Source organism: Eutrigla gurnardus (assembly GCF_963514095.1).
Source record: "Eutrigla gurnardus genome assembly, chromosome: 7".
Classification (NCBI taxonomy): domain Eukaryota; kingdom Metazoa; phylum Chordata; class Actinopteri; order Perciformes; family Triglidae; genus Eutrigla; species Eutrigla gurnardus.
Window position 1 is genome coordinate 19,203,016 of NC_139921.1, and position 16,687 is coordinate 19,219,702.

At 40.6% G+C, this 16,687-nt stretch overlaps 2 protein-coding genes across 4 annotated transcripts in view; both read left to right on the top strand.

Annotated features, from left to right (window-relative positions):
* mboat2a (membrane bound O-acyltransferase domain containing 2a) overlaps positions 1-14,301 on the top strand; it is a 37,956-nt gene extending 23,655 nt beyond the window's left edge. Inside the window, exons 4-13 of the mRNA XM_084014009.1 lie at positions 3,200-3,295; positions 4,202-4,257; positions 6,799-6,853; positions 7,774-7,960; positions 8,986-9,178; positions 9,691-9,794; positions 9,884-9,948; positions 10,076-10,208; positions 10,990-11,141; positions 11,864-14,301. Coding sequence (XP_083870135.1) covers positions 3,200-3,295; positions 4,202-4,257; positions 6,799-6,853; positions 7,774-7,960; positions 8,986-9,178; positions 9,691-9,794; positions 9,884-9,948; positions 10,076-10,208; positions 10,990-11,141; positions 11,864-12,029 — 1,207 coding nt within the window. The 3' untranslated portion in view covers positions 12,030-14,301. The remainder of the gene's footprint in view (positions 1-3,199; positions 3,296-4,201; positions 4,258-6,798; positions 6,854-7,773; positions 7,961-8,985; positions 9,179-9,690; positions 9,795-9,883; positions 9,949-10,075; positions 10,209-10,989; positions 11,142-11,863) is intronic.
* A 1,324-nt stretch (positions 14,302-15,625) lies between these two features.
* kidins220a (kinase D-interacting substrate 220a) overlaps positions 15,626-16,687 on the top strand; it is a 42,116-nt gene continuing 41,054 nt past the window's right edge. For all 3 annotated transcript variants that reach the window (XM_084014001.1, XM_084014002.1, XM_084014003.1), the window contains exon 1: positions 15,626-15,757. The gene's annotated coding sequence lies outside the window, so the exon portion shown is untranslated. The remainder of the gene's footprint in view (positions 15,758-16,687) is intronic.

Genomic DNA, 16,687 nt, shown 5'->3' on the forward strand with positions numbered 1-16,687 from the left:
TCAGCGGCGAGGCATCATCTTTCATACTATTCTACTGTTGTGCAGCTCTGGATCTCTGACTCTTCCCCTCCTACTACCCCCACTCCCTTTGACAGTTCGCTGTTGGATGTGGCGAGCAGACAGGGAATTTTCTCCACGCTTACCTACTGAACACAGCACTGCTGCCCGCTGGTTGACGGCGAGAGAACTGTGCAAATTGTTAGATATGGTGCAACCGAAGAAGAAAGAGAAGAAGTTCCCTCTTTAACTGATACTAACTCAAATTTTAATAGCTTGGACACTAAATAGAATCTTGTGAGTGATCATAGTACTTTATATTCTATTTCGCTTTATTTTCTTAAAGGTTATTCTCTGTTACGTGAAGCAAATTCACAGCATGCCAAGTTGTTGAGACTTCTGACTCTCAAAATGAGAGTCACAAGTTTCTGCTTATGAGTTTCAACCAAATGTGAAAATTGGTTTGGATTTTAAAATTCCTGTAGTCTGAGCCCAGCTTGACACAGAGCGATAGCTGTCCAGGAGGGTCTACCGACCCACAATACCATTATACTACTCAAAGACATTGGCAGCAGTTAAAGCCAACTAGGGGTGTGAATCTTTGGCTTCACTTCGATTCGATTAACGATACAGTAGTTGGCATTTTTTTTTTTTTTACAATTCGATTTGATTCAGTAACTTTGTAACCAAAATTCTATTTCCATTAAATAAACATGCAGTAATGCGAGTGAGACCATCTGTATTCATCTGAAAGGTGAAAAAATAACATATTTATTCTATAAAAAAGTAGTCCTGCATCATATTTTATGCTCTATACAAAAACGTAATTAAACATTGCTCAGTTATTTTTAACATTTTCAGTAGACTACATGCTGGCAGGGGAGAGAGTGTCTTAAACGTATTAAAACATTAATCATAAGTAAGAATCACGATATTGATTATTGGTGAAGCCAAAACGATTCATTCTATTTATTTATTTTAGCAGATTTAGTTGAATCCGTAGGACTGACAATCGATTCATCCATTAATCAAATGAATCGTTACACCTCTAAAGCCAACTGAACCTCAGGAGGGCCTGAGTTAAGGAGGACATGGAGAAATTGTATTCAATCTGTAACATAAGCATGTGATTTAATCGGAATTCATATTAGTTTTGGTGTGAAAGCATGACGCCGATGAGTGCAAATTACTGCCTGACAGTCGCACGCTGAACAGATGGAAATTTCCCCTGGATCTGTTTATGTCTGTGAGGAAGCTTGCCTCAAGGCATTTCATATGTGTACACAGCCTTAGAGGGAGTCCCAGGAGTGTTCAGACATTTATTTATAGCCATTTTTCGTTTTCGTTGCATGTGCGATGTGTGTCCGTACCTGCAGCTCCTGTGTGGCTCCTTGTCTACGTGTTGACCTGTCTACTGCTGTCCAGCAGTGGGAGGCCAGCCTACTTTGGTCTAAGGCTTCATTCGATGCCTCGAGTGGAAATGAAACACCCCCCCTCCGAGCTGTGAATTACACAAACACGAATCAAAGGAGGATAAAGACGGGATCCCTGGTGGGCCCGCAGCAAATATAGCTACTGCAGCACGTGTAGCTCATAGCCTCACTCATAACTGCAGCTGCTGCCAGCAGAGAAAGCTGATCTTGGTGAAATAGGGTTGTTGCTAAGGATTGGGAATTTTAGTAGAGCCAACAGAAAAAACTTGAAGCTTTCTTGTGCTGCTAAAATGTAAATTTTCCGTCCTATAATCTGGTGTTGAGCTTTTTCAGTATTTGTTTTAAAGCTAGTGAGATATCTGCCAGATGTGTCATTTCTGTCGCTTTTAAAGCAAATCAAAAACGGAGTGTGCGGCAGCAGGATATTGTCACTTGCTTCAAGGAAATGTCAACTTAGGGAAAACTCAATTGTAACAGGACACCTTACACTCCATACAGGCAGGATTTTTCCTTTCGTTGTTTCCGGAAACTGATGTTATTTCACATCTCTAGGAAGGTGATAAGGAATAGCAGGCAATGATGGCTAAATATGGTGTCAAGTATAGAAAGTTCGATGTAGGGATGCCCTAGCAACCTAATGGTTAGTGCTCATGACACATAACCACAATGTCCGTGGGCCTTTGTTCCATATGATGCCCCTCTCTCTCTCCCACGTCTCCCTTCTGCCTCTCTGACAAAAATGCCATAAAATAATCTTAGAATAAGAAGAAAGCTCAATAAAGCCCAGGTTTGTTCCAAATCGTAACTACTCACCACACCAAAATCATTTTAACTCGTGTTGCTGATAATGTTGCTGTAACCATGTAGTACATTTTAAATCAGCCCTGTTGCTCTCTGGCTGGTCTGGGTATTTGGAGGCCTTTGTAAAGAGCCATTTACTCTCAGATATGAGCAACACTCAAAACACGTGCCAAGTGTGGGTTGGATACAAACAGAACTCTCAGAGCACCTACCATGTATTATTGTATTATAATTATAGTGCTTTCTCTGAGGGTGCTCTGATTAATAGTATTGTGTCGTCAAGAGCTTTTTATTCCAGAAATATTTCATATTGCAGAGTGGTTTATTCATTTTTGTTATAAATGCTTGGCAGTCGGGATCGGACTTGGTTGTGCCTTGGACTGGAGATGCAGTAGGCTCTCAGAATCAAGAGGTCCCGTTGTGTCTTATCAGCCATGCAGCCTTGGCCTAGCTGTCGTATTCCTTCCTTCACAGAGCAGCACAATCCTCTTATTGTTGGCAGAAGAGGAACGCTAGCTAGCTTTGACTTGGGCTGACTCTGCAACAGCTTTGTACAACAGGCTTAAGTGCTGCTCTGTCTTCGCTCTTCTGATGAAAGGTTGTGTTGTCTTCGACCACTGACCCTCAGCTCTTTTGTCTTATCTTTGCCCCCCCCCCCTTCCATAGCTCTGCCATGGTGCCAAGGCCTCTGTCTTTTGTACTGTACTGTAAAAAGACCTTGTTCAGCCACAGAACAAAGTGACAGAATGAGAACACTGAGGTTAAGCATGAACCTGCATGAAAAGCTCCAGATCACCGTGTAAAATGAATCGTTGCTAATGAACATCAATGTTAGAACATATACAGCAATGTTTCACTGTTGGAATTGGGGATTTTAAACATTTCTGTATTTTACATATTTTTTTTAACCTACAAACACTGTGTAATCATTAATTCTCCCATTTCTGTTGTTCTTCCTTTTTCCACAGGTACTGCTTCATTGTGACACTTGGCTACCTGATATTATGTCAGATCACACGAGTCTACGTGTTTGACTATGGAATGTACTCTGCAGATTTCACAGGGTAAGCTACACAGTACTCTTTATAATCTTTTTAGGATTTTAATCAAAAACCAAAAGGCATCCATTGGTCTAAATTTTGAGTGCTATACGCAGCGCAAAGCTAAAAAGCTGAAGTTACCAGTAAGAGTCGGGGGAACGTTGGACATGACCCAACCAGCTACACAGGAACAAGAGCATGTCACACTGTTTCGGCTGCAGGAGGATGCCGATAGCGACTTGTGGTTGCTTCCCACTCCTCCAGACTGTCTGACAATGCAAGCAGACAGCCTGCACTCTTAGCACGGTGGGGGTGGCTAGTTGCTTGGCAACCCAATGCAAACCCATACTGCATCTGTGAGGGGAGAGATTTCACTACCTTATTTGCCTTCCCTTCGTTTGTCTTGAGAATGTCGATTTCGCATTTTCCTTAATGTCAGTGTGAACATGTGCTTTGTTCTATGGGAACTGGAAGTCTAATATTTCCCTCCTGTTTTATTAAAAGACCAGAAAAGCTCTTCCCTGTTGCTTGTTTTTTGGACTCTGTGACTTAACTTGATGCTGCCACCAGCAGTTTTCATGTCAAGAACCTGTACTTGCTGCAGCAAGGTTGTATGTGTCTAAAAGTATAGAACATGAGAGTAGACTTTACAATGTTCTTTGATAGAGAATGGGCTTTAAGGCAAGAGGGTGGAGTGGCATAGGACTTTATTGGGCCTGAAGAAGAGAGGAGAATAGCTGAAGTTCAGCAAAAGTGCAATTATACTGGAGGAACTTCCCAAAACATTGAATATGGGCAAGTAGTTTAGCACGACAACTTCCTCTAAACTAAAACACAAATCATGTATTTATCTGCGTGAACGTGGTGTACTGGTGGCCTTTGCAATTCTCAATATTAACATGGCCTTTTTCATTTGTTGCTCTTTATCAGGCCCATGATGGTTATAACACAGAAGATTACCAGCTTGGCGTTTGAAATACATGATGGTAAGACAAGCATCAAAGTGTCTCTAAAGCATGTGTGTTTTTTTATAGTGTGTGTGTGTGTGTTAGTGTGTGTGTGTGTGTGTGTGTGTGTGTGTGTGTGTGTGTGTGTGCGTGCGCGCGCGCGCACATCCTCTGTGGAAAAAATGAGTGGCAGACGTGACAGAAGTGAAAATGGTTCAGTTCTCTTTGGAGTTTCCAAACAGATCACATGGCCATGTTTCTGAGCCAGTAGTCAGTTCTGACAATGGACTAGTGAACCATACAGCATGAACACAGTTATGTAATAGAACAATGACCAAGTATGCACTCTCTCTCTCTCTCTCTCTCTCTCTCTCTCTCTCTCTCTCTCTCTCTCTCTCTCTCTCTCTCTCTCTGTCTCCCTCCATGTGTGTAACAGTTTAATGGCTGACTTTAAACACAAGCTCATTTAAACTGGCTAGAATTGATGGACCAGAGGGATGTTTCCTATATGCTTGTGTTTCCTATGTGCTTGTATCCTATGACCCGTGACCAATAGGCTTTCCTAACCCTAACCTTTCTAACCATCCAACCATTTGAACCATTTGACATCAACTTTCCATATACACAAAACGAATTCCAATTAGATCTGGAAAAGTTTTGTTTGTTTAAGTATGCGGATGATATGGCCCTGGTTGCCTTATTAAAGAAGGGGGACATAGTCGGAGAGGAAGTATATAGAGCACATGTGTCATCTCTCCAGAAGTGGTGCGACGAAAGTTCCTTAGAGATCAATGTAACAAAAACACAGGAACTTGTTTTTCATGAAAAGGACCCTGTGCAGCCCCTTATAATTAGGGGACAAATTGTAGAGGTAGTAGACAAGTTCAAATATCTAGGTACATATATTGATTGTAACCTAAATTTCAGTGAAAACACAGACTATATTTTTAAAACCTGTAACCAACGTCTACATCTATTGCGCAAGCTCAACTCCTTTAGAGTGAGTAAGCACATTATGGAAACAGTTTATAAGAACCTGATAGAGGGCGTTCTAACTTTTAACATGGCAATGTGGTATGGTAATCTAAACATTAAAGGAAGAAGCAAGCTGCAGAGAATAGTAAACCTTGCCTCAAAAATCATAGGGACAAGACAGAAACAATTAAGTTGTATGTATGAGGAAATGCTTAGGATAAAAGCTGTCAAAATAGCAAACGATCCCTCTCATCCACTCAATAGGGAGTTTGAACTTCTTCCCTCTGGTAGACGTTACAAAGTGCCACGGGCAAATCGTAACATTTTTAAAAATTCCTTTATTCCTAATGCAATTGGGGCACTGAACACCATGCCCCGTTGATGCGTTGATGTGTTGTAATTTAACTGCCAGTGCTGTCCTGCTTTTTGCCCTGAAGATGTCTGTGTGTAAGTGTTGTTGTTGTTGTTGTTGTTGTCCTGCTTGTTGTTTTTATGAGACCAAAAACAAATTTCCACACCGTGGACAATAAATGAAACTAACTAACTAACTAACTTTGGAAGCTTGTTTTTGTTTTTTTTTGTTTGTTTTTTAGCTCAAACTGAAAATGAGCTAATGAATAATATATTAAAGATCGAGATTGACACAGTTAAAATAAATGGTGATCAAGTACTGCAACAGAGCGGCTAAGAGATTGAAAGGATGATTAGAGTCACTCATAGCTTTTTTTTGTCCCTCTTGGGGACTTAAGTCCTCTCAGGGTATTCTAGACAGACCACAATCAGCAGTCTGATAGGCGTTTGTGTATTTATGTGTGAGCGATGGTGGGTGCGTGCATGTGTAGGCCATATAAAGTTTCATGGAGTTTTTTTTTTCAGGTCACTGATTCTCCTGCAACTGTGAGTCTTATGAGTACTAAGACAGTAATCCCCATCCTTTAGAGAACTGTCACACACGGATTCTTGCCTACTGGTCACACGTGATCCCAAACACACTGCTCAGTATTTTAACCACATTTTTTTTAACATACAGTGCAATGGGAGACAGGTCTTAAGAATACAGTTATTGAAGGCACGGTGAAGCTGCTTCGCCTTTTTGTTCATTTTATCAGGCTCGGAGGTTTAATTACGGCCTTATAACTGAGCACAGCCTCGCGCCATGAGCTGTACACTCAGCCTTACATGTACCCCATGATGCCAAAGCTTGCCACGAGTGTTCAGTCTAATGAGTTGCAAAGCCGGCGGTCTTCATAAACAAAGAGCAGACTGATTCATTCAAATGTGCCCAGAGCGTTAGCCCAACGAGCATTCAGAGAGGACCTTTACTAACCTTCTCATTAACAACAGTAGCCGCTATCAGGAGGTCTGGCCGGGGTGTAATTTGTCCTCTTAGCAGAGTATTATTTATCAGTAAGGAGCCAACACAAAAGTATCACATTTTCTTTCCACTCTTCGCCTCTCTCACTCACTGTGCTCCGTTAACGCAGCAGAAGAAACGTATTACGGGGTCATTCAATACGTATTGCGGTGACCTGATTTTCAAAGAATGATTAGCAGGTGTACATGTCTATAAATTACAGTTATTTTCTTCTTTGTGTCTGTTTATAGGTTTGACAAAGCGAGAGGGGCAGCTGACTCCCAGTCAGAAATACCTAGCTATCAGGTATGTGACTCAGGTATGTTTTTACTGTTTCAGATGATGATGGGTCCATTCATTCAAGCTGAATTTAAAAAAAAAAAGTTGACATGGTCTTAAATCAATGTTAATGAACTCATAGGAATAGGAAATCGCCCACATTTCCCCACTTTCAGGCTCTCTCTGGTGTTGTCAAGCCGTTGTTAGGCACTTGGTATCTAGGATACCACACATTCACTACTCTCATGTGAACTGTATTGTACGAATGGCTTGCCTTCCATCTGTCCTGTGTTGCAACCGCGGATTATTTTCCCTGGCGGTTGCTATTGGAGATAGCGGTGCAGCCGAGACGCTGAAAAGAGAGAATAGAAAAAGCATTTCAGTCGGGAGACGAGTTGCTACTGTAACCAAACGGGAAGTTAATATGTGATTACATGACTGAAGAGATAAGAGACATGGCTGGAAGCAGGACTGACATGGTGACACACTCATTGCAGCCCGGAAATACACTGGACGTTGACAGTAAATGCACTGATCATAGAGGGAGGGAGCCAGTGTGAGTATAAGTTCCCAGATATGATGCATCAGAGCTTCGTTTCGTAAAACCTTCGCTGGGCTACTGTGAGTCAGCCACTGAGTCTGACATGGCTACTGGGAAGATGAGGAATTGGCAGGCGAAACAAGATTGCTACCTTCCCTAGAAGATTCAATTCAGCAAGGAAAGAGGGTAAGAGACCACAAAAGCTTCAGTCAAAGCACTCAGGCGCTCCCTCTCGTCCTTGACGGTTCAATAGAATAAACCATACTGGTTTCTCGGTGGACGGGAAGCCATCTCCACATATGGTCTTTTGCCTGTTGTCCTATTGTACTGTATCTTAGATTAAAGGGTGTGGCACTACATGAACATCTTTTCAACCTGCTCTTGTTTCTTCCCTGCGGCCCTTAAGGCGGATGCCCAGCTTACTCGAATACTTGAGCTACAACTGTAACTTCATGGGCATCCTGGCAGGGCCCAGCTGCTCATACAACGACTACATGGCCTTCATCGATGGCACGTGCTACCAGCCACGCCACCAGGAGAACGCCAACGGCAAGGAGAACGGGAAGTACAAGCAGAGCGAACCCTCGCCCAAGGTACAGCGCTTTAATAGAAGGGCATGTCTGCAAACACTGTGGTAAAAACATGTTCTCTTATCTGTTGGTTTAATAGGATTATCCAATAACGCAAGAACAGCCTTAATAGTATTGTTAAGGTATGTTCCAAGGTCATTGGCGTCAAGCAAAGAGACTTCTGCTCCCTCTGGGAAATTTAGGTTAAAAAAAAAAAAGCAAAGAATGTTTCAGCCAACCTGATCACGTTCTCGTCAGGTCTCTGTGATACCTTCAGGCCGTCGTTATCATGTTCCTCTGAGGAACCAACAGATATTCCAAATCTTGTATTCCTTCTGCCGTCAGGCTGCTTAATTTAGACAGTAGCCATTTTAAATGATGCCTTTAATATGGTAGCATATGTCACTGATCTCGGTTTGTTGACCTGTGCATTTTTGACACAATGCTGATGTCATGTTGATGTTGTTTGTGTGACTGAGGACAGGGTAAACTGCAAATGAATTTATTTTCTTGTGACCAATAAAGTTGTCTGAATCTGAATCTGACACACATTTAATGCCATCTTGGGGGAAAACACTCTAAAATGCTTTAAACCTTCAAAAAGAGTTCTTGAATGAGCAGCTATGATATTACAATAACTGTAACCTATGCAAATCTCTTTTATCTGCATATTTGGGTAATGTTTGACAAAGGAACATGCAGCCATGGAGTCCTTTTTAAGGGGTGCCGGCTTATAAGAATGCGTTTGGTTTCCTTTTAGGGAAACTGAAACATAATGACGCAAACGTTCTAAACCTCAAGGTTATTTGTGTTTTCTTACTGCATAAACGCACTAATAATTTGATTACATTCCAAGAGTGTGTATTCATCTTAGAAGAGAAAGGTACACAGACAGTAGATATCAAACATGAGAGAATGCTCAAGGACTTGAGTTCTTAAGTTTAATTTTTTTTCACCTAATGTTGTTATTGTCGTTTTTGGATATAATATGATGTAACGGATGGGTTTTAACAGTTTGAATACCGCTCTCCTTTCTCACCTCCACCCAGCGTGACGTCATCTCCAAGCTGTGTACATGTGCAATCTCGCTGGCCATCTATATGTCGCTGTGCCAGCTGCTCCCGGTGGAGCATTCCATAGACGATGCCTTCGTCAGCTCCACACCCTTCCATCTTCAGGTCCTCTACCTTTACTTGGCCATGCTGGCTCTCAGGCCAAAGTACTACTTTGTCTGGACACTTGGTGAGTTTGATGTGACTTGTCTTACTCCCACTCATTCTATATTAAATAGAAGATATACATGTATATACTTTTTAAATGTGATTTATGGTGAGTCAGCCTGGCCTCTTCTTCTGTCAGTAATGAAGTTAGAGTGAAGACTCTGCTCCATCCCCTCTAATTGCTTTACTCTCAATACAAGACTTAATCTGGTGCCAGTTTTATACAGAGGTGCTTCGGTTTTGCTCAATGCTGCTGCTTATTTGACCTGCATGAACTCACTGAGCTGTTCTCGGTTCAACGGATTTGGTTATTTTTAAAATAGCATGTACAGTATGTTGAGATGCATTCTTAAAAACACTTATTTAACAACATAACAGTGCCATCTAGTGCTGAATTAAAGAACTGCAGCTCTTTATTCTTACCAATGACAAATGCATGTGTTGCCAGAGCTCCATCTGTTTGTCATTGCTTCACAAAGTAACATGTTCTAAGGATGTGCAGCTGTTACAAACATTTGTACCTTTCTCCTGCAGCTGATGCTATCAACAATGCTGCCGGATTTGGCTTCAATGGATACAATAAAGATGGCTCCCCACGGTGGGACCTGATATCCAATCTCAGAATTTTGGACATTGAGGTTAGGCTCTTTATTGCAGACCTATAATATTCACATAAAGTCCTTTTTCAACTAAATCCTAAAGTTGATTGTTTTGGGGATTTTTCCAGTTCGCCACCAGTTTCAAGATGTTCCTAGACAACTGGAACATCCAGACAGCTCTTTGGCTCAAAAGGTAAAACTATTCAGGGTGTAATACTGTGCCTTGCTCGGCTTGTTTGTAACTTTAGCAAGCTTCCTTGCAGTAGAGGGTTGCTCAAATGTGTGATGCATGATGTGTGACATGTCGGTCTTCTCCTCAGGGTGTGCTATGAGCGCTGTCACATCAACCCCATGGCTGCCACCTTCCTGCTGTCGGCCATGTGGCATGGGGTTTACCCCGGCTACTACCTGACCTTCTTCACTGGCATAGCCATGACCATGGCTGCACGGGCAGTGAGTACACTCACTGTTTTATCTACACAATACCTATTGTTGGAGTTTTACCTCACCAGATCCAGCAAAATAGATAAAAAAAAAAAGAATTCTGGAGTGTTTAATTAATAGCAACTCTTGCAGCTTATGAATCATAATATAGAAGGTGAATCCTTGGCATTTTGTCAAAGAGCTCTTTAGATTTACCACTGCTACTTAGCAGAACCACAAACACAATGCTTTTATGGGATAATAGTAAAGTAGTAGTAAAGCTCATGTTTAAGTGTGAGGCAGTTACCACTAATCTGTGCTAGATTAGACATCTACACTCTCGTCTTGTGAAAGAAGTAGGGAGGAGGTTATTTATTTAGAGGTGGAGTAATGCTGCACGGGGAAACTCGCACTATAATTCTAGATAATCTACTCTGGAAAGGTTGATTAACTGAAAAGAGCACAGAGTAAATTTGTGGTGCCGGCGAGCTCCTGCAGGGACTTCTGTGTTTAAAAAAAAATATAAATAGGATGCTGATCAGTCTATAAAACAACTGTCCTCTGCCCACACAGACAGGATCATAGATGAAGTTCACTTATCCATCAAATGGAAAAAGACAGAGAGGCATGAGCAGATTATAAGAAGAAGTAGGCAGTAATGCCGGCTGCCATGTAAGAACTAGGTCAATTCACGTCTTGTCCATTCAGCACTTAAATGAATGCGATGCAATTTAACATTTACAGAGTCATTCACTCGAAAATGATGTTCAAGAATTTCAACTCACAACGTTCCAATTGTCTTCCCTTCCAGGTAAGGCACAACATCAGACCGTACTTCCTGGTCTCGGAGTTGTACAGAAACATCTATGATGTCATCACGTGGGCATGGACTCAGGTTGCCATTAGCTACACGGTGGCGCCGTTTGTCCTACTCTCTGTGGGATCCTCACTCAAATTTTACAGGTTTGTGTGTTTGATGGAGTAGTGTGTTGATATTGATAGGATATTGCTTTGAGCTGTATCCCTGAAGTAATTATTAGAGTGAGTGAGTAAGGTTACTGATTGTTATATTACGAATGTAAATTAAGGTACTGGCCCCAGTGTAGAGATTAACATTTCACTTTCGTTAGCTTAGTTCCCCTCTTGTCAGGCTGTAACAGTTTATGAGACGTACAGTATATATGCATAATAATAGCACAACATTTATCAAATGTATTCTGCATGTAAAAATTGGTGTTCATAACAAGACTAAGTCTCCAGCCAGTCTAGCGGCTCTGTGAAGCTGTACTCGGTCACAGCGCCAATGCTAACAACTAATTACAATGCTAACATGCTAATGCTTAGCAAGTATAATGTTTAACATGGTCCCAGTAGGTTAGCGTGTTAGCTTGCTAACATTTGTTAATTAGAACTAAACACCAAAATGTCAAACGCCTGCCGCTAGGGGAAAAGGTTAGCAGATCACCAAAGCCATTAGGGTTCATCCTCCTGGGAGCACGAATGCCTGCACAAAATGCCATTCATACAATGGACGTTAAGACATTTTAGTCCAAAGTAGTAGACTAACTGACCGACATTGCCATGCCTAGTTTTTAACCACACTAGAGGAGTGGGTGCTTACAGTTTTGGTTTTATTCTCAAACTATTAATTATAAACTGTGTTGGCCGTTGGGATGTCTCTACAGGTCCTGGTACTACTGCTTACATCTCCTCTGTCTCCTGGTGGTGGTGGCCCTACCCGTCCAATCGAGACGCCGGCTGGCCAAAGAGCAGCGGGACGGCCTACAGGACAACCAGACAGACCACAACAGTACAGACAACAACTGCAACCAGAAAGATAAAGCCACATGAGGCTGAGGACGGCGGCGCACAGTCCCTTCAACAGCAGAAACACTAAGACGAACTAGAAAGCACTGAGAGCTGGAGTGTGGCGAGTCTGTCAAAGAACCAAATATTGGACGCTCTGAGAATCCTAACAGACAGAATACACACAACAATGTTCTGTCAAAACTTCCAGTAGCAAGGATGACAGCAATCACAGTTTCTGACATGGATAAGAGACCAGGATGTAACAATGGCCATGGTGTAAACTAATGAGTGATAGTGGTTACTTTTAAATTACATTAGTGGAAATGAAGACTTCCGAGCTGCCTCAAACCCTCTATGTACTCTGCTGGTGAAATAACAGTTGGATGGCACACTGCAAGAACCTCAATGCAGTTTCACCACCGTGGTGTCATGCAAACAGTTTAGACGTGCAGTATGTGGAGGGTTTTTGTCACCGTCTGGATACAAGCCGCCGTTAGGTGGAAATGGAAAACGCGTTTGTGTAAAAGAAACATAACTTTATCATCAGCTGCCAATTTCAAACAGGCCTTAGGATCCTCAAAACATTGTTTGATTTCTATGTCTTTTTAAAAAAAAAAAATCTTTATTGGAAGAATTCACACTGTACATGTTTTGTATTTAGATGTTTGTGACAACACTATTTCAAATCCATTCTCAATGCTTTTTTTTTTTTTTTTTAATGGGATGAATTGACTTAAAGAGTCCCAAAGTGTAGTTCAGATCTCGTCCATCTCCAGCAGCAGAGGCACTCAAGAGTAACTAAATGGATTCCCGTTTCTTTTTATATTTTTCATATCTGCTGCTTTTTTGACAAACACGACTCGTCAGATAAATGTGTGTTTCAAAGGGAGTTAATTTACCCTGTTGTGATTTCCATTTTTTTCTTTAAGGATTTCTGACTGTTTCAGGGTTGTGATTTTCTTTAATTTTTCCCCCCACGTGTTCATGTTTTATACACAACAGGTTTCATGTTAATATATCGTGCCTCTGTAATACAAGTATCCAAAACTATTTAATTAATGCAAGTCCTAAATAATAAAATTGTATAATTGGGGAAATCACTCATACAAGCTCATACAATTAAATTAATTGTCTCCTACAAAAATAACATAAATATTGTCAGATTACCACATTCACTGAAAACGTAAGGTTTTGTAGCCATAATTATTAAGTCAATTGAATGTTGAACACAAGTTTCCAGTGCTTTAAAGCACATGTTGTGATCAGGCTGCAGACTATGTAGGTGTGCAATTTGAATTTGTCTGTGTGGAAATCTGATACGATTATTTATGTATGTGACAGAATAATAATAATAATAATAATGTACAAAATTCAAAGACATAATCCGGCAGTTGTGGTAAATGGTCTTATTTCATATTGTGTGCACTTACGTTAGATTAGGGTATGTTTCAGTGTGCGTTTACTGTCGGGTGAAAGACACTGGTTCCTCATGTTTCACTTCACGGCTCACCTTAAGCCTTTCAAATCTTCCAGTTTACTCTTTATAACATGCAGCAGTTCAAACTATGTGATACATTTCTGTGTCATTGGACATTAATATGGACTTAGTCAATGAAATGTGGTGCAGAGGAGGCAAGGAACAAAACACACATTTTTAGGTATCTGTTAGAGCAGGAAATAGTCCGGGGATTTAAAGCCCACAATATCAGAAAAACTTTGAAGTCGTACATTTTTTTCCCTTTCTAATTGTCAGTAATTTGAGTTGGTTTGGTGCATTTGCGTTATGTAACACAATAACGAAGCAGCAGATGGGCGCTTTATCATTTCTTTTTAAGATTTTCTAACATTTGCATATTCCTGCCATAGCTGTGTGTGTATGTGCGTGCGTGCGTGTGTGTGTGTGCATTCATGTGTTCTGTACATGTTGGTGTGGTCTCACGTGAACTATATTTGTAGCCTGGGCCCTGCGTAGGCGAGCGTGGTCCACCTAAGGGAAAGGGATGTCATTCTACAAACATAGCGATTATTGCACTGCATGGCCTCCCAAACCAGCAGATCAATGCAAACTGCTCCATATGTCCAAAGTGCCAAATCAAGAATGGCGCATTTTTGTTTTGTGTGTATGTGAGCATGCGTGCCTGCGTGTGTGCTTGTGTGTGCGCAAATGTGTCCATGTTGTATGTGTGCGTGCGCCTGTGTAACATAATGGTTATTTTTGTGTCAGAAGGAAATTTATTGAAAGATTTGTATAACAGTCCATTAAAATTCTGATTTATGTGGCAAAATAAAGAGAAATTATTTTTAAACACTAAAACTGATGTTTGAAAACGTGTGTCTAATATTTGTTGTCCTGTAAGATTAATGTTAGCAGTAACACAACTATTAAAATGTGAGCATGCTTCTGCTAAAAAAAGGGGGAAATCCCAGTGACACACTATGGTCCTGCATTGTTGTAATAGAGGTTGTTGTTTTTTTTTTTGCAGCCGGAAAAGCAAAAGTGGAGCTAATTTCATGATAGTGAGTCAACATGCACAATATCCAATGATGGGTTACCACACCTTTTACTTTTACTGCTATAATGTTTTTCATTGCAAACTGCAGAAATGTTACAATATGACATTTTACAAAGTCCCTGCAATGTTGTCTACATGATGCTGAGGGTCATGTCACAATAAGCTGTCCTGAACATCGCCACTGGAAATTGGTGCAATAGGTGCTTTTCACCCAGGACATTTTGACATATCACAGGTGTAAATGATCAAATTAATAATGTATATTCCTTTAGCCACTTTAGTTCCAGGGACTACAACAGAGCCATAGTTAATGTTGTCAGGTAGTTAATGTTGTCTTTTCAATTACACGTCAAAATGTCTTACGTGAAAAATGCCTACACTGCTGATGAAATGGTTTACTCAACAATTTTTTTAAATCAGATATTGCTGTGACATTAGACTTCCCTTCCTACCACTATGAAATATTCCAGTATGTTATTTTGCATTTCTGTATCAAACATATTTGATATATTTTTAAAACGTGTTATTGTATGTATGCAGTCATCTGGCTCACCCAAAGAATGGGCACCCATACAGAAACTTTTTTTTTTTTTTAAATATGTCCTCCCCCGGTAAGCACATTATATTGTTATTTACCACAATTTCTAGGTCCCTCATCTATTGTTTAATACATGCATAAACATAATAGGAAATTGAGTAGAAGTGTGTAATAATCAGGGTGGAGTATTCACAATCCTTACTCAAGTAAAAGTATCACTCCATCACAAGTAAAAGTTCTGCATTTAAAATAACAATAATAACATAACAGAGGTAGGAAATAATTACCTGAAGTATCAAAAGGATTGATAATGCAGAAAAACTACCCCTGTGAGTGTTGGATTATTTACTTTTTTTATATAAAATTATTAGATTATTGTCACTGATTCGTTATCAGCATATTAATGTTGTAGCTAGTTTAATAAACTCTTGGTAGTTCCATATACTGGAAAACAATTGCAGTTATTAAGGTCAATATAGGTTTTGAAATTCAAATCTGCAAAAATATTAAAAAGTACAATATTTCCTACTCGAATTTGGGTTCCGCCACTGTAAGCAGCGGTAGTGGGGGGCGGGGCTACTCGCTTCCCTGTATGTAGCAGGTTAACGTCGCTCTGTTCAACACAGAAGTCATAGTATGACATGATGAAACGCTATTTTTTTACTATTTTCTCTGGGCGAGAATCAAAATAGCTGCCAGTACAGACCAACCCAGTCGAGGTAAGAGTACTTCGTGTCGTATACTGTACTTTTTGTGCACATTTAAGAGGTGATAACAAATGTAAGGACCTGTTGGAGAACTAGCCACTCTGAGCTAACGCTAGCTTGCTAGCTTCTGGGAGTTTGGCTAGCGACTGTTGCTGTCTGGTAGTGATAGTAGCAAACACGGGGTGTCCTAAGATCCTTGTCAAAAAGCATTACAGACCAAAAAACAAAGTGTATTATTATTTGACTTTTTTTTATTAGTCATATTTGACCCCCCTCCCCCTCTATCTCTCTATGTTTTTGTGTCTTATCCAGATGTTTACTTTTTTTTTTGACAATCCGAAGACAGGGAGTTCACAGTGTACCTTCAGTTGGAAACGTTACTCTAATTTACAGGAGATGCACATGCCCACAGTAGTTTATGACCACTATGTTGAAACTTTGTCAGACTTTCAGTTTTAGTTTCTCTCCAGTAGCCTCTGTGATCAGGGATTAGTTTCAAGCAGAAGGTTTAACGTTACTCGGTTGGACGGATAACCTTTCAGAGTAAAACTCATTACTGCCTCAACTCTTGGACATAGGCTGGTGTAAAAAGCAGACTGTGGTATGTGACAGGCAACTGAATCCTCAGCAGTTTCATACCCACATGACAAGCCATGAAGGGCTGACTGGTTAAATTTAGAGATCCTATCAAGTTCATGTCTGTGTGTGTTCACAGCTGACAAGCAGTTTTACAAAATGATAATATCAGTGGTCTGTGTTTTAACATAAATACGTGACAACATGACCTGAAAGCGCATCTGGATCTTTTTACACATAACGAGGTAAAACCAGATGAGATGTCGCCTGGGATTTTGTGTTTTCATACTTAAAAAAGGGTTTATTTTAATGTGTTAGTGGGAAGGCTGGAAAAACACTGAATGCCTCTACCTGTTTGGTGATTTT